Source organism: Chaetodon auriga, chromosome 12 (assembly GCF_051107435.1).
Source record: "Chaetodon auriga isolate fChaAug3 chromosome 12, fChaAug3.hap1, whole genome shotgun sequence".
NCBI lineage: Eukaryota > Metazoa > Chordata > Actinopteri > Chaetodontiformes > Chaetodontidae > Chaetodon > Chaetodon auriga.
Window position 1 is genome coordinate 16,263,054 of NC_135085.1, and position 18,039 is coordinate 16,281,092.

Genomic DNA, 18,039 nt, shown 5'->3' on the forward strand with positions numbered 1-18,039 from the left:
GCAGTGGACGGCATAAATGCTTCACCTTCTCTCGTAATCCCTCCTGCTGAAGAATTTCAGGACACGCTGAGCAAACCGACTGCACTCACACACGGCGATGAGGTCTGTACTCAGAGCCACTGTGGCTCCGCTGTTCATTGTTTAATGGAGGTTTTCCTTTAATCCACTGACGAAGACGTTTTACCAGTTCGGTTGCAATGAGGCTGGCTCTGTAAACTTTACTTCATCTCAAGTGAATTCCGAGGATAGCGGTCTTGTTAAGAGACATATTACCTCTTACGTTAACTGCAATTTCACCAGCCTGTCATAATTCTGAAAAGGGTGCTTTATGACTCAAAGACACGCAGTGAATAGAAGGAACAGATAGAGTATCAGCACTAAGCAGCACTCATTATTGTGTGGGTCTTTATTTAGCAGGAGATAAATCCAGCAGGGTGGGTGCTCAGGCTAATAACTATTTCAAGTCCCAATAAAGCCCAAACATCTGATACGACTTAGGGAGCAGATAGAGGCTTGGCGAGGGAGCTCGCACAAAATGCTGGAACCCTTTCGTCCCAGCCATCCTGCTCCAAAATCCCCACAGACATGCGTAATCAACTTCCCCCCGTTTTATTTATTTATGTCTTATTAATGTTTGCGGATGGCACCAATGCCAGATCACTCACTCTGCAAGCAGTGATTTGCCGTCTGCGCATATGGCGAGAGAGCGACTTTCGCCGCTCTGCCAACGTCGTCATCAATCAAAGCTTTTATTACCTGGATTTGATAATAGGACAAATGTGGGAATAGTTTGCCTTTTTTTGGCACTTTTCCATCACATTTGGCCACTCTGTCTGGTCCTTTTTAAGCAAATAAACATGTGTTCCGCTCACTACACTAATTACATCAATTGCAAAATTTGGAGTGAGTTAACCTTGAACATTTCTTTGCTGGAATGTATTCCAAACACTAGATTGCGAGTAAATCCTTTGCACGTGGTGAACACCCGGGCCAGTGATTTACAACGGCACAAAGTCTTCTTTGATAATAACATTTCTTAGATCATTTTTCACACTCACAGGCTATTCATTATGGTTACTGAATTCACTTTGAAATATTTTCAGGATGCTTTCGGAGCACGTCTGCTGCCAAGGTGTATTGGCCACATTTACTTGCACTTAAGACGCAGTAACAGCAGAAGGTTTTTTTTTTTTTGTTTTTTTTTTCAGTCAGCTTCGGTGACATTGGGATTCAGAATGTGCAATTTACCATTAAAAGTGCGTGCTTCAGGAAAACACGAAATGATACGTTGTCCTTGCGAGCAATGTGCCGTTAGCATCTACAAACTGTTGACCTTCAGCTCTTGACATAATTTATTGAAAGATCACATCACATCTGCCACTAACACAACCTCCCCCGACCAATCACAAGGCTCCTTGCGTGTCTATGTATCCATTGTAAACAGGCCCTTACGTGAGCCACAGGTATTCTGCAACAGGGCACACTTGTCTTAGTGGGAGGCTGCACACGCATTATCAGCCCTAATCCTCTTATTTCCTCTCTCCTTTTAAAAATTTGTCTTTCCTCTCGACCTCATCAGAGGAGGTAGTATTTCCATGCGACGTGCCACCTGGCAGCTGCTGCAAGCTCTCACTTCATTTTGCGGGGGCTCCACGAACCTCAAGGTCCAGAGAAACACAAATAACACATGCTGCTGAAAATATAGAATATCTCTCTCCACGTGCTGCTCCTCTCTACTATAGGCTGAATCACAAAACAGATCTGGCTGACGGAGAATGCTTTGAAGGTGTTAGTCATACCCGAATGTGCTGGTTTTCTTCTCATGCGCCTCGTCAAGGTTTCTCCCTCGTGCGTCTGCTTCGTAGATGCTGGGAGAGGATCTTGTACAAAGAGAATTGCAGATCAACTTCAGCCTGACAGTAGATGAATGCAGCCAAGCACAAAGAGCCTAAACAGCGTTGCCTGCACCCCAACATAAGTAAGAAGCACACTTCATTTAGCAGCCAACGTGCTGAGGAGAAACTGTGCTTGTCCTTAACTATATTCAAATTCTCCCTTTGTTTTCTCCAGAAAACAATTATGCTGCTGTTTCATAACTGGGGCATAACTGCTTGTTACTCCCAATAATCAGGAGCACTTAGGAGAATATTATTAGATGCATTACACCATTCGTGGAAGTGAATGGCTTCCACAGACAGTGGATCACAGGCACATGGCTGTGGCTTGCAGTACAAAGCGAGCAGACGAGGCTTTGCAGAATTAAGCGACACAGAGGGTGCTGCTGTGGTTGTCCTTGCCAAGCACGATGGTTCCAGTATCTCATAAACTGACACCCCTCCTGTGCTTTTCATGCACTGGACAACCCGCAACCCTCCAGTCAGCAATAGTTCTGAGGGCAAGAAAGAAGAAGAAGGAAAAAAAAAAAAGAGCTCATTAATGGCCGAGGCTGAGGGAGGCGAGCAGGAATCGAGCAAGTGAAAGGAATGACCGCAAACAAGCAAATAACAGCACAGTGTGGCATTCAGATAGAGGAACCACGCGATGGTGGAGTCGAGCTTAAAATGTCTGGGATTCTTTTTTTTCTCCCTTCCCCAAACACAGCTGTGTCAGTTTCTGCGACTAAGATGACGATCAGAAGGCAAAGGAATCTATTTTTGCCACCTCATGTTTGTTTACACGGAAGGAAACGCGAACTGGCCTGCTTTCTCTCTCATCCAAACACGCTGAGAAATGTCTGTAACTGAAGCTTCAGTGTTATACGATCACCTTATTGGAAGTACTAAAATGCAATAAAAAGCATAAAATAATTAGGTGGACATCTGATATTTATATGTTTTCTTGAATAAGTCCAGGCTAAATACAGTAAATGAAAAGCAAATACTGTAATAAGGCTGGAATTATTCCATGACCGTGTGTATGGAGGTGATTAGACCATTAGCTCCATTAGCTCGGCGTAGCTGCAACACTCCCAGTTTCTCCAATCAGGTGCAAGCTGCATTAACACTGAGCAGATGTTCCAGTTGGTTCAAACCCCACATGTGTAAAGTCTTTGTAAACGCCACAATCAAGGTAATGTGAGCGGAGTAGTTTTAATTCTCACACATTTTGAGGGAGTGAGGAGAATTATTAAATTAGATTAGGATCATTTAGAGGGGAAAATCATGCCATTAGGTGAGAGTTAGATTACAGATTTTCACACATATTTCAGTTAGACGCTCACATGGAGACACAGGTCTGCTAAAAAACAGAAGTGATCTACATGTGCACAACAAATCTATTACTCATCCTCTGACATTTCCATTAAACAGCACAGCGGTGGGAGAGTTTATTCTACTGCAGTACTACTCAGAGGGATATATTGCACAATTATTTTAAACATTTAGCTACCAGTTCTTGCAGAATTAATTAACAGAAAATATAATTAGTAAATGAATTACAGTGTATTATGACAGATGAAGCTATCCAGCCTTATTTAAAGTAGTTAAAATTAACCTCGCCTTTACAGCAGCAACATTAAAGCGACGCTGACACATGAATGCATCGACAATTGTAGCACAATTACACGATATACTTTATTCTGAAAGGGGTCACGCTGCATAATGAGAAGTATTTTTTGATGCTAATACTTGTTTCCTCAAGTAACATTTTGAATGCGGGACATTTACTTGCAACAGAGTATTTCTACACACTGTTACTGCTACTTTTAGCGAAAGATCTGAGTACTTCCTCTAACACTTAAACTGTCACATTTACTGTCAATGTTAAACTCTCTTGAACAGCTGTACTCAGGAGGACTGCAGCCACACACACACACACACACACACACACACACACACACACACAGAGAAATCCAGTTTATGCAACTGCCAATACAAGTTAAAAATTACAGTGTGCGGGATAGGATGTCACATTTCACTCCCTGTCTTTGAGGAAAAAAATGACTCCCTCTGTATTTGCCTTGGAGATGTTTTCTTTTAAACCACTCACTCAGTGTGAAACAGACAGATGTAAGCCGCTAATAGCAGATTCTGTGGAAAATTCTCGAAAGAGGAGCAGAAAAATCAGAAGCGATGCAACCATCGCACGTCGAGCAATGTAATAAAACTGAAAGAAGCGCAAATTCTGAATGTCTACCTCTGATAACAGCAGCTACAGCAAACGCATATGGCTGCATTTCACAGCACAAAACCCATCAGCCCATGCCACAGACGAGCTGCAGTAAAGGGAGCCTGGTCTGCTGCAAGCTGGATGTACTTAATAGAATAGCCGCTGTGTGAGAGAAAACTAGGCCAGAGCAGTATTTCTGTTTACCACAATTTACCCCCGCCGTGCACTCGGAGGGGTTTCTTGGAAAAACAGGTACAAGATCCGCACAATCCAGTCCCACCTTATTAAAATTGTGGAAAATTAGCATTGTTCTTGTCTCCTCTCAGCATCAGTCTGCACATAGGCTGCCATCAATAAAATCAATTACCCTTCTGTCATGCTTTAATCACTCACATAAACAGTTTTTAATCAAATCGGCCAAACTTCAATGAATCCCCCCCCTCCCCCCCTTCAGATGCTCTACGCCCCCTCTCGCCCCCATTTTCTGATTTCCTTTACATGTCAACTGCTTCTCCACTTCTTCCTGTTTGCCTTTTCGTCTTTTTCTGATGTCTTTTTTTCTTCTTATTCTTCTGCCATCTCTTGACTATGCTGCAAATCAGTAAACTTGCTTGAAACCATTTCCAAAGATGGAAGAAAAAAAAAGTGATTATGTGGATTTGAATTGTCTCTTCTTTTTTCCCCCCCGTCTCCTCTGCAAATAAAAGAAAACCCGAAGAAGAAGATACCTAGTGCACTGAAGACATTACCAGGAAAATGAAGGGCCTATTTCACAGGAAAGGATTAAACTAATCCTGGTCTAATATAGTAAAAAAGAGAACTTTGGCTGTCTGTCTGTGAAACCAATCCTTAAATCTCATTGAATTTGAAATGTCTGATATTTCCGCGTTATACTCAACTGCATTATGGGAGACCTATCAGTACAACTGCTTTATTAACGGCGCTGAGCTTCCGCGTTGATTTACATAAACATGTTTACGATTTACAAGATTTACGATAAACAATTAACTGCGACAGCTCTTGAATTTGCTGCGCATACGGTTTGAACTTTCCACACAATTTCAATCAAGGAACGCCCTCCCTGTCTGATTTTTTCCCGTCTCTCACCCCTTTCATTTGCTTAATATATTAATCTATTCCCTTTTATCCATTTCAGATGATATCAGACCTTTGCTGTATCACTGCAGTGGCGGCCTCTGCAGTTAAGTGTCGCCACAGTCTGATTTCTGGCAGAAGACAGGGAATTAATCGCTAAATCACGATGTTCCTGTCCTCTACATGCTCTTCTTACTTTTAAGGCATTTAACTGACACTCCTACACAGAGGGAGTTACAATGAAAGCTGCAAATAGTCGTCAAACTGTCATCTCCCCTCTCCTCTTCGCTTTCGCACTGAAAATATTTCCAGGCTACTCACAATGGCGAATGTTACAATCGCATCCATTATTAATGATTACATGATCTCAAATGCATTTTGCAGCCTAAACGAAGCTGAATGTGTGTGTGCGTGGCCAACGCTGACAGCGCGTGAAACATGGATGCCCTTTACGGTCGCAGGTTACTGCAGTCGATGTTACAGCACAGAAATGATCAACATGAAAAAATGTTTGCATTGCAGGCATTAGACAGAGCCGAGCCTGTGATTCTATGCTCTCCTGTCCTTGACACAAGTGTTGCCTCCATGCTGCATGTCTGGGATTGTTTGATGTGTCAACATTGCCCCCTGCTGATTCCCATTTGTACACTATCAGAGGCTGACTGACACCAGACATGTGGGACGGGGTCACTCAAATGCTACAGATCACTCTTAGCTTTGACAAGCTTTTTTTTTTTTTTTTTTGGCTCACTCTGCTCTCATGTCACAGCTCTGGTGTCAGCGGCAGACGTATCATGTTCTGGATACGCTGCTGATGTATCGCTGCCCACACCAAAGCAGCTGGAGACATCACACAGAATAAAGTTTGAGCGGTCTAAATAATTCACTCATATTTGAAATAAATATTTATCACATAACAAACACATATTAATTGAAGCAGTGCATCCTTATTCTCACTGTGGTATTGAAGCCCCTGAAAACTTGGCTTCAAATCTTAAATATTTTTCTGTACTATTAAATATTCATGACTTAATAAGTAACACTTTAAGTTAAAGTTTGGGGGAAAAAGTGCACTTGAAAACCATCTGCTCCATCATCGCTGTGTGGGTGTGGTTTGCTCAGACTTGACTGAACAGTTGCCAGGCAACCCTCAAACTGTCATCACATTTTGAATACAACGTTGCTGAATCCTGATTGGTGCTCGGAAGTATGTGACATCACCTTTTTCTAACGGTGTCCAAAACAACATGTCGATTAAAAACTTGCTTCCATAAGCTGGTTCACAACAACAAATGCGCGTCAAGCTCAACTACGCTGGTCGCCATTTTTAACCCCGCCTACAAGGCTCTGATTGGTCAACTACTTCTCCTACTAACAGAGAGCTGAGGTGACACCAAAACCTCTGGGATCTGTGCCAGAAGTAAGAAAACCTCATTCAAAATCCCACGCCAGCTAAAAATCCCGCCATGGAGGAGAGTCACGTGAAGCTCGCTTCACATGCTTAAATAAAGATGTTGACTTATTCAATATAAGTAAAAAATGACTTCAGAACAGAGCGTTTAACAATACAGATGAAACTGAGTTACGATGATGCAAAGTAAATATTTAACCTAAAATCAACTTCTTCCACCGACTGCTGATGTAAACAACAGAAAGGCTGAATGAGAGTTAGCACTGAGCTATAGAAGCTAGTGAAGTGGAGGCTAACCCAGTCATAACGCCATGACTTCAGCCCTCTGTACAAAACAGGACACAACCAAACGGTTCTAAAAAAAAATTAGGGAAACAACTGGATGTTCGCGTAGGCCCCTATTCCTCATAGTAAGAAGATGATTAATAAATATCACAAACAAACAATCAAATCCGAACTAAAGTCATGCGTTATTCTTAATTATGCGTTTGCGTCAGACGGCTGCTGTCAGAGACAGAAGTGTAGAAGTTCAAGCATGTGTCACAGTTGTAAATACTATGTGGGTCCCATCTCATCTGCCTGCCAGCATGTATTTTATGATGAAATTTTCATGTCTGCTAGTTGAGTCATCCAACATAATGGTTGAAAGATTCTAAATAAACGGGGAGGAAAAAAAAACGCCTGGTGAGAGAAATTGGTATTCTAACAGCAGCCCTGCCTCCAACTGATGATAATCTGTATTCACACAGTCTGCCATGTCAGATGAAAGCCGTCAATTAGCAGTCAATTCTATTCAGTATTTCCTATCATGCCACCACTATTTACATTCTCTCTCAGCACCCAAGGCAGCTCCCTGCCCGACAGTTGCAAGAATCACTCCTGGTGAGAATATGAGAAACCCTGCTGTGAACAAAGTGTGAAAACAAGTGTTTTGTACTAATCAGAATTGTGGGCTTCTAATGCCTGATGCTCCCTACCTGGCTGTAGATGTGAGGAGCCATAAGTTGAAGTGTCATCCTTTTAGTTTTAACCCCAGATGAAAAACAGAGACAACAGCGATGAGATGAAACACCTCTGGTGCTTTGATTTGCAGCCTCGCGCTGGCGGGGGTCTGCGCAGGCCCTCAGCGTGATGCTTGTCCCCCCACCGGGTGTTCTTCGTGAAGACGAGCCACTGATTGAATTTTGCTCTGCTACCTACATGACACTGCTGGATTCACAGTAAATGCATTCAAAACAATACAGTAGCTGCCTCCCAGTTTAATGCACTTAAATAACAGGGCAGGCACATCAGTCCGACTAAGCTATAATGGCATTAGCTTTGTATTTGTGTGGGTGGCATCATGCTATTATTGTGAACTGACAAGCATTGCCTTGAGAAATTCTTTTCTGAGGATAATAAAGCATCAGCAGTAGGCCTCATCTCTTGCGACTCAATAACAAAACTCATACTGAGATACTGAGGAGCATCTCAGTTCCTTTGTGTGTTAGTAAATTGGTCCAGTGTGGAGATTTTCATTCAGGTCATTATTATTAGCATTGTACTGTGGTAGTATGGGGGTCCAGGCACATAAAGGAACATTTTTCTCAAAGCCAGAAGCAGACCAGTGGGAGTCCGTTTTCAGTGAAAAAGAGCTAAAGGCCAGTCTGCAGCGACCCTGCCTCCTCTCAGCCCATGCGTCTTGCTGGGTCAGCCCAATAGCGCCCCAGGTCAGCTGGATTTCTAGCGGACCCCTGCTGGAAGAGGCGAATTGAAACAAAAAATTAAATCCTCACTCTTTGAAATTATTATGTAAACAGCCAAACACAGTGACACGAAGATGACAAAGGCCTGAGGGATAGGATGTCACGCACATATAACAATATACAAGTTGCAAATGTGCAAATAAGAGCCATTTAGTCAAATAATTGGTTAGACAATTAATTTAAAAAACTCAATTCAACTGAATTTTAATTACTGATTCATCCTTAGGGCCATTTATCAATGGAAAAATGGCAAACATGTGCTCTCAAAGGCTAGGATTTGCTGCTTTTCTCTGGTTTAAAACACTGTAAACTGAACATCTAATAAACATTTTTCACTATCAACTGACAAATAATCCACAGATTGGTCGACAATAAAAAAAAACAAAAAACTGTTTCAGTCCTTGTGCAAATGGATTTAATGGGGCTGACAATGTAGTAGGAATCATTAAGGACATATTCACAATAATAAAAAGGTATGCTAAATCCCATATAAAAGAATCAAAATGATGTTCGGAAATCAAATCACAATAGAAAAAAGTGAAAATATTTAACAATACAGATGACCTGCTTTTCATTTGGATTATTTCACTGGACCTTGAAATTAGACTCATTATTTAAAAAAAAAAAAAACCTTGCTGAGGTTATTCTAATGAGCAGAATAAAGGCTTAGTGTAAAATACTAAACATACTCAGATGAGGAAACGAGGGGAAAGTAGGTCTCAGTTAAACAGACTTTGAAGGGGGGAAACACAATTAAAACTCGCAAATGGACAACTGTCATGGCAACTTTAGCCTCATATTTAGCTTTTTTTTCGCTTTGTTATCATTTCTGTACTGTTGCATGCCGGCAGCCTCTCGCGTTGTCTTTGGCTACTTAAATCTAACATGTTTTTCAGTTATATCGCCATGCTAATCCTACTTACTTAGTTTACATCGTTCATTTGCGCAGCGACGTCCACTGCCTGACGGTGGCGGGTGGTGTTGTGCTCGGTGTCGCTTCCTGACAGAACAGAGGAAGTTAGCTTCTCTTTGCACCAATCAGCTGCGAGGTTACTGGGACGCCCTGCCCAAACAATACAGACAGCAGGACGTATCGCTGGAAACACAGTGCCGAATATTTTGATTTTATAATAGATAGGTTTTATTCTTTTTTGAATCGAATACCTTTTTCGGTGCTTCTAAAACGTCGGGGTAGGTATTTTCAAACCTCGCTGAAACGATGTGATAGCACACTAACGATAGCCAGCTCTTGTTAGCTACCGTTAGCAAGCTGTCAGATGCTAGCCGATTTAGCTAATGTATGCTATGTGTACAGCCGACAGCTAAGAGAAAAAAGTTGTTTAAGAGAAGCTTTTTTCGGGGAGAGTAACGTAACGTCGATCAACTCTTGAACATTTTTGTGTGTTAGGTGCAAGTCAACAAGGCGACCGGCAGTGTCCGATGTGTTAATGTCCATTAGCAACCTTGCGTGGTTGAAATTCAAGCTAGCAAGAGGACATTTAATTAGCTTAGCCGCTACATAAACGACAACATCCACCAAACTGGACAAAACTTTGGATTTAGTCGGGTTTAAATCGGGCTCGGCGGGTTCGCTGACCCCCCAGAAGAAGATGAAGAAAAGGAAGGAGTTGAATGCCTTGATCGGGCTCGGGGACAGCAAGAGAAAGAAGACCAAAAAGGGGTCCGGTCACCGACTTCTCCGGACCGAGCCGCCGGACTCAGAGTCCGACTCGAGCTCGGACGACGACGAGTTCAACAACCTGAGCAGCGGAGCTAACTTTGGGAAGTAAGTGATCTGTTCAACTGCGTGGTGTTGTGGTGGAAGATATAACATGGGTGTATGTTTACTCAATCAGTAATATCTTGCTGCATAGAAATGTTATTAAATTTCCAAAGAAAATGTAAAGCAGTAGTACCCGATACCAAGTAAAAGTGAACTAGACAGATGCGAAGGTTGAAACATTTGGCCTCACTTCACATCACCTGTGTGATTTCAGTATTTTGTAATATGTGTGCTTTATAAAAATTCAGTTCGATGTTTGATTGTTTTTCCTGCATACATTGTTTTACTACCATTATAATGCTGTAGATTATTAAGTGGCCAGCACCTTGGAACAAGAGAACACACTATTTCATTCACGTGAGCTGAAAAATTATAATGAAAAAGCTGAAATCTTGAGTTTTTCAGCAACATGTGCTCTGAGACCAAAAGAGTCCCATTTACCTCTGCCATGAGTACATCACCACCAGTATTATAATCTGTGCAGGGATTCAAAGAAAGAAAAATAAAGTACTATAGCCACATCAATCTGCTTTCTCTACATCTGAGCTCATATGCAAACATGATACATCTTGCACACCAAGAAGCTTGTGCAGGCTTTTTTCAGAAGCCTGAGAGCAGCCAAATTAGAAATAATTGATACTACATCCAGCATGACTACGATGTGATGATATATTATGCAGCAGCCCATATTTTCAAGCACCAGTATTTATCAGTACTCCTCATAATTCTCAGGACACAGCATGCAGTCGTCTGAAAATATCTCCTTTATTAATTATGAAAGAGGCCGTGCAGTTATAATGTCCAACATTCTCATGTTTCTTGTCTCTACAGAAGAAGCTACACGCAGTGCTGCAATGTGTGCTACCCCTTGTTCCTGTTCATCATACTAGCCGCCTGCGTTATGGCTTGTGCTGGACTCATATGGATGCAGATTGCTCTGAAAGAAGATCTAGATGCGCTGAAAGAAAAGCTACACAGCAGTAAGGCTTACTGTCGCACACACCCACACACAGTTACCTTGTGACGGCCATTAAAAGCTCACTGCCTTTTGTAAATATAAACCAGTTGTATCCCAGTTACGCAGTCACGCATTCTTTTGTCCGACGCTGTTAACAAACTGTTTTTCTTAACAGTGGAATCCAGCCAGAAGGTGTCATCGAGTGAAATACCAAAACTCAGTGAGGAGCTGAAAAACAAAGAGAGAAAGCTTGATGACATTGAAAACGGGGACAAGGGGTTGAGCAAGCTCTGGTCAAACCTAACAGAAATGAACAGAAAGGTCAGTTCTGAAGCCACCTTAACATTCACACTGATGACAACAGATAACTGTACATGCACTGTTGATACCTTGCACCTGAGAATCTGTGTTAAATACATAATACCATATGATTTCAACAGTAGTAGTAAACATAGACTTCTTTTCTTGACATTGACTTCACATGCTAATGTAATGCTGTGCAAGCCAAGAACCAAAAGTAAAAGTGTAAACTGTACATTTTTCACATGCATCACAGTAACAGTGTGATGTAAATGCAGTAAATCCAGTCTCCCTGCCTTCCAGCAATACTAGCTGAGCAAGCGTACACTTTTCTCTGGGTTTTTTTTCCGTGGAGCAGTTTGAGCATGTAATTTGACTCTCTGTTTAAAATGGCAACATGAGAGCTAGAGCTGGTAATACATTGATTTACTGTGTGCGACAACTAAACATGGGTTTCAATTTCACATGTAGTATTTTCATATTAGAGAAAAGTTTCATACATACTTTGTGTTGCAGCTTTAATACATTGAATTAAAATAACAGTTGAAGTGGCTAAATAGATCAATTCTGTCTAAGAGATGCAACTAAACGTCTTGTGTCATTTCACCCCTGCAGATCAGTTTGCTGGACTCCGCAGTAAACCATTTAAAGGCCAACTTGAAATCAGCCGCTGATTTAATCAGTCTTCCCACGACAGTCGAAGAGCTTCAGAAGGTGACGGCAGAACAAAATGGAACAAAAAGAGACATTTATGACTTTCTAACTTTTGCTCGAGAGCGTACTATTTTCATATCTGACCTTTCAGAGTTTTTGCTCTTTTCCAGAGTGTTGCGACAATCGGCAGCACGCTAACAAGTGTTCAGCACGATGTGAAGACTATGCAGGCTGCTCTCGAAAATCAGAAGAAAGACGATGACTTGAAGAAGACAACGGTAAATTCAAGCCAGTGAAATGTCTAATAGTTTCTTATTTGACAGCTGGTATGACAACATGTTCAGATTATATACGACATTAAGGCTTGCAGACCTGAACCTGTCCTCCAGGGCTCCAAATATGCATCTCCGTGCTTACTTTGAAACCCATGTGCAGGCTTTCGCTTGCACAGATTTCATCTTCTTTTGTTTAGATCTTTCGTTTTTATATGCGTTTTTATCTGTTGGCTTCATTTTCATCTTTTATTTTGTCAGGTCTTACAGAGTAACTGTTGCATATTTAACATTTTATGTCAAGTTTGTGTACACTTGATCATCCATTTATATTTCAGAATAAATCAGCAGTTATGACTAGCAATGATAGATGTTCTTTGAACCGATGGAAGCCGTATGTTAGGCCGCCAAATGTCCATACAGTGTTTTTGGCAGCTAACAAACAGCACAGAAGAATCTGAAGCCGTGCTCCTTCGTGCTGTAAATATAATTGGGCCGCAAGCTCTCGTATTTCACTTGAGCAAAGGCAATGGTTTTTTCATGAGTCAAAGCTGGATTTCACTTATTTTGCGTGACAGCTTGTCTTTTTTTAATGTTCATCTCTGCACTCACTGCAAGTATTGCCTAAGGCCACTTTTCTCATCCGTTATCATATATGTGTATGAATTTGTGCAGAGTGGTGTTTACATAAAACTGGCTTACAGTGCATTGTGTTTAAGTGAATTAGCTGAATACCTTAGTGTCTAATGTACTCCTTCTCAGTTCCGAGCTGCAGTGGTGCTTTTGCACATTTGCCTCAAATCTACCTCCATACGGCCAAGATGATTCTGTTGATGAAATGTCCGTCGATCTGCTTAACTGTGGCAGGAATCCAAACCAGAAGCCGCTGTGAACTTTGCCACTGCCAGATTAATTTGTTTGTTTGTTTACCCGGCATGCCTGGATGTTTTCACAGTTCTTGTCAGGCTTACGTTGAAAGAGTCGCTGGGTTAAGAAGGTCCCGTCACTGCTTGGATACATGCGTCGATGGATACATAATACATAATACATGAAACAAGTAGCAATCTATTTTGGGAGCTTAGATGCTTTAGTTTGCTGAGTAAAAGTAGGTCAAAGACAACTGCAGAATATTTTCTTCACTTTTTTTCTTTTTCTTTTTTTTGTGGGGGATGGGAAAAGAGGCTCAGCAAATAATCACACTGTTTTACATATTTTTATGCAGTTAACCTGATCACACATACGATTCTCCATTCTTTTAATTCACGACTGATTTCCCCTCAGTGCTTTCGTGTTAGAAACCAGATGACTGTGAGTCTTCATCCAACAGTAAACTGCAGATTGCTTTACATGTATTTATTTATTTATTTATTTTTGTCATAGGACATAACAGACCTGAGAAAAGCTGTGAGTGAAGCGAACCAGACAGAGGAGCTGCACCACACGCAGGCTGATCAGCAGATCCACATCCTCCTCTCCACGGTTGCAGAACTTCATCAGAGGGTGTTGTTATTAGAGAATGGGTCAAAGCAAAGTGTGAGTAATATGAAGCTTCACACTTAATTTCTGTATTGTGAAGGTTGAGCCTTTGCAGCTTTGTCATCAGCCTACTTTGAGCTAACTGTTCTGACTATTATCATTACTTTGTTTCCTGTTTCAGCTGTGTATCCAGTACTTTCAGCTCTCTATTTTAACCATTTATCAATTAATTTTAGCTAACTATTTAATCTGTGTATCCATTACTTTTGCCTTTCTATGTTAAGCATTGTCCACTACTTTTACCTGTTTTTTCACTATTTATCTGTTATTTTTAGCTAACTTTTCCCAATCTTTCCACAATGTAATGCATTTTACATTTCATCTTCCATCTACTTTGCAGTCAAAAGACAACGATGCTGCAGCTCAACTGCCAGTCACCAGTGAAAGTCCAGCAGCCGAGGCGGTGAATGAAGCTACTACAACCAAAGCAACACTTGGAGATAAAGGTGCTTTGTAGGATAAAGTAGTTCACTGCAGTGGTTTTCTTTCCCTTGTGTCCCATTTTAATATTTTTTTTCTCCTTTTTAACACAGAGATTTCCACACCACTGACAGAGCCTGAGACGAGCAGACGTCCACGTTTCTTAACTCCAAATCGCTCAAAGAGAAACGCTGAGACAAGGTGCCCAAGGACTGTGTTCCTCCCTGGTGTCCGCTCTCTGAAAGGTGCACATTAATACTCCAAAGTTTAATATCTCAGCACTGGTTAAAGGAATGGTGTGATATTTTGAGAAATGCACGTATATGCTTTCTTGTGGAGATCCATATCCATCCCGCTTCCACGTCTGTGCAGTAAAAATAAGGCTGTGGTATATTAAATCTCCACTGGCTGCCTGGCAATGTCACAGTGATGACAAGACTTCAAGAAGATAGTGATTCAAGCCAAAAAGTACTTGGCACATAACACTGTTAATAAAAAAAATGAGATGTGTTCATTAGTAAGCTTTAGAGCCGCTGGAGGAGGATTGATTTTTTTTTTTCTTTTCTTTTCACTCTGCACAGAGCCAGGCTAGCTGTTTCCCCCATTTCCAGGCTTTATGCTAAGCCAGCAGCTCAGTTGTAGCTTCATATTTTAATAAACAGACACAGGAGTGGCATCATTTTCTCAGCAAGAAAGCAAATGCGTGTATTTCCCAAAATGTTGAACAACCTGTTGGATACTTTAACTTTTGCCGTGCTCTCATAGACAAACCCGTCTTTGCATGTTTCTGATTAAAACTATGTCTTCATAGACTTAGAAGACATCTTTCAGCGGGAGGGCATTGGATGTGATTCACTCGGACTGACCCACCTCTGCCTGAGTAAAGTATTTGGATCGTCAACTCCTAGCGCCCGTACCATGGAGTGTTTTGACAGTGACGGGGACCAGAGGTACTCACTGGTGGAGCTGAGAGCTGCTGTGGGTTTGTGAGCACATCATCACTGACAGCACTGAACAGTATTGGAATACCCAGCAGGGTCTGGGGGTTCGGGGATCCCCACCCTCTTCTGTAATTGCTGCACTTTTGTGACTGAATATTTATCATACTGATTGTGGAACAGTGGCGCTGGCATGCCCCCTACTCCCCCCTCCTTGGTCCATCAACAGAACCTCTTCCACAAAACATCATCTTAAATTTGAAAGTTAATCCATTTGAGTACCTGTTTGCAGAATATTCAGCTCTTACTTTATGAAATCCCACAGTTATATGAAGAAAACCCTGGAAATAAGTTGTGAAATATTCTGAGTCCAGTTTTCCACCTTCAGTTCTTGCTGATTTCCTGTACCCTCTTTTTCCCCCCAACCATCTTGATGTAAGTTTTCTGTGTATTTAGCTTTTCTGGAGGCTGTAATTGTCAGTCCATTGCAGATGCCCCCACCCATCAACACAAACACCTGGTACAACTCACCTGAACCTTATTTATAGAACCTGAGATAGAATTCAGTGAATGTTTACAAATGACTACTAGAAACAGATTTTTTGTGTCTTTTGGTTGATTTTTTTTTAGATTCCTAACTTAATTGAAACATATAATTGAGCACCGGAGTGAGGACTTCTAAGCTAAGTTTCAGATTTCTTTCTGTTCTGTGTTCTTTTCCTTCATTTATCTCCTGTTTGTTGCTACTTTTTTTGATTGAAATCGCGTGTTTAGTCCATCTGTACATTTATCTGTGTTTTTGCAGTTTTGAGTTCTACAAGTTTCGAAGGGCTATGAACACTTTGAATCATTCAGAGAGAACTTTGAAGTGGTCACTCATGAGGCATATGTAGCAATAACAAACAAAATGATATTAGATATTGCTTGTTTAAAGTTGCAGTAGTCAGAAGGCACACCTAGCTCACAATGCGTAACAGGTAGTATAAGAAGCACTGACATCACTCTCTACTTGATTCATTTTATTCCATTTTTATGGGCCTAATAAGGGTGTATTTACATAACAGATTTGTCATACTCAAACATTGTTGTATTCTGTAAAAATGGTTTAAATGTATTCTCAGATTATCTTGTGAGGGGGGTCGAGCTGGTAAGATTTAAGTCTTAATCTTAACATTGTACATTTTTTAAATAATTCTCTTGTGCTTTGCATGTTGCTTATAATGTAACATGAACCAATTATTTATAAACTTAACATAGTCAACTACTTGTTTTTGCAGGACAATGGTTAGTTGAGCTCAAACTGTAACAGCTTTGGCCATCATGAAATAGATTTTTGGATCCATGCTGCTACTGTACATTGGGGATTTTATGAATGTGTTTTTGTGTGAGCACCAATGAATAAACACACAATTAAAGGTTTGAGTTTTGGTCCATCTGGTGTTTTAAGTCATGAACTGAGAAACTTTAGTGGCACTAAACAGTGTTTGACAAGAATGTTGCGCATTACTGAATCCCATTTAATCCAGTCTGAAACGTACAAAATACATGAAGGTCCACAAACATATTTACAATTGTTGGATACTGACAGACAAAAATAATCCCTTTCCAAGACCAGTTTTATCAGCATTCTGGACAAAACTGAGGTCTGTCACACATGGCGTCTGTCTGACAGCCTCTGGAGAAACTTAAGCCAGAGCCCCTTTAGCCCTCCAGTCCCGGGACAAGAGCCCCAGCAGCTCCTCTTCATCCTCCTCTTCCTCGTTGCTGACATCTGTCTCCATACGTTCGTCCTTTCTGGGAAGAAGCTTGCTCTTCACCACATCCCGCTTGTCTCTCAGTACTTCCACCCTCTTGTAACACTCAATTTGCTCATCAATTTCGTCAATCTGACGCTCAAGGCGGCCCTCCTCGTCGTCCTCAGCAACGATGGCCTCTGATTTTGTGTTCACCTGTCGGATCTCCTTCTGAAACTCTTCCCACTCCTTGTCCATTTGATCTTTGGGTGCGTCGACGTTGCGCACTTTGGCATCCCTTACAGGATCGTCGAAGAAGCCCTCCGGCAGTGCCTCGGCTGTGTTATCTTTCTTTTCTGTACTTTTCTCCAGCACATCTGCTTTGAGGATGGATCCTGAATGGGAGATGGCGGGTGCGGATGGGATGGAGCTGTCAAAGAAATCACTTGGTAGTCCTGCAACTTCCGCCTTTTCAGGAGGGGGGTTTGTGGATCCTGCCTGACCTGCCTCTTCGGCATCAGCTTCATCATCGTCCTCATCATAAACTCCAGCCAAAAGACTCAGGCCAGCAGACTTTTGCGCAGAAATACCATCCTTCTCGCGGGCTTTCTCAAAGAAATCTCCTGGTAGCCCTGATGCAGACTGGCCTGCGTCCGACGAAGGTTTCGCCTTTTTCCCGTTGACGTCCTCGTTCTCCGGTGCTTTCCTTTTGACTGGCTCACTCTGTTGTGGTACTGGTTGACTCTTTCCGCCCTTCAGCTCCGCAGCTTTCTCTTTGTGCTGTTTTCCGAGAACATGAGTTGGCCATAGTAGTTCGGACTTCACCTGCACGCCACACAGGACGCAACTGAGATGCCCGAGACTGTTGTATTTTGCAAAAGGAGACTCGATGCGCTTCTTGTCTGTTGTCTGCCTTTGTTTTTCTCTCATCAAACGGCGGAGTTCCTCTTGATTTACAACTTTCTTCCCCTTCTTAGAGGTTGCCATTCTTGTAAACAACGCAGCTTGTTAGCTAGATGGCTACCCGCTTGCGATGAAGTAAAAGTGCGTCCCATGAATATGACGTAACTACACAAACTCGCGTTCA

At 41.7% G+C, this 18,039-nt stretch overlaps 2 protein-coding genes across 2 annotated transcripts; one reads left to right on the forward strand and one right to left on the reverse strand.

The window, feature by feature from the left end:
• Positions 1-9,404: 9,404 nt before the first annotated feature.
• Positions 9,405-16,638, forward strand: efcab14 (EF-hand calcium binding domain 14). Its single transcript, XM_076744523.1, has 9 exons — positions 9,405-10,144; positions 10,973-11,121; positions 11,275-11,420; positions 12,015-12,113; positions 12,224-12,331; positions 13,706-13,858; positions 14,202-14,307; positions 14,395-14,526; positions 15,093-16,638. Exons 1-9 carry the CDS (start codon positions 9,969-9,971, stop codon positions 15,269-15,271), a joined length of 1,248 nt encoding a protein of 415 aa, XP_076600638.1. The 5' UTR covers positions 9,405-9,968; the 3' UTR covers positions 15,272-16,638.
• znf830 (zinc finger protein 830) lies at positions 16,224-18,035 on the reverse strand. Its single transcript, XM_076744524.1, has one exon. It carries the CDS (start codon positions 17,937-17,939, stop codon positions 16,905-16,907), a length of 1,035 nt encoding a protein of 344 aa, XP_076600639.1. The 5' UTR covers positions 17,940-18,035; the 3' UTR covers positions 16,224-16,904.
• Positions 18,036-18,039: the final 4 nt, after the last annotated feature.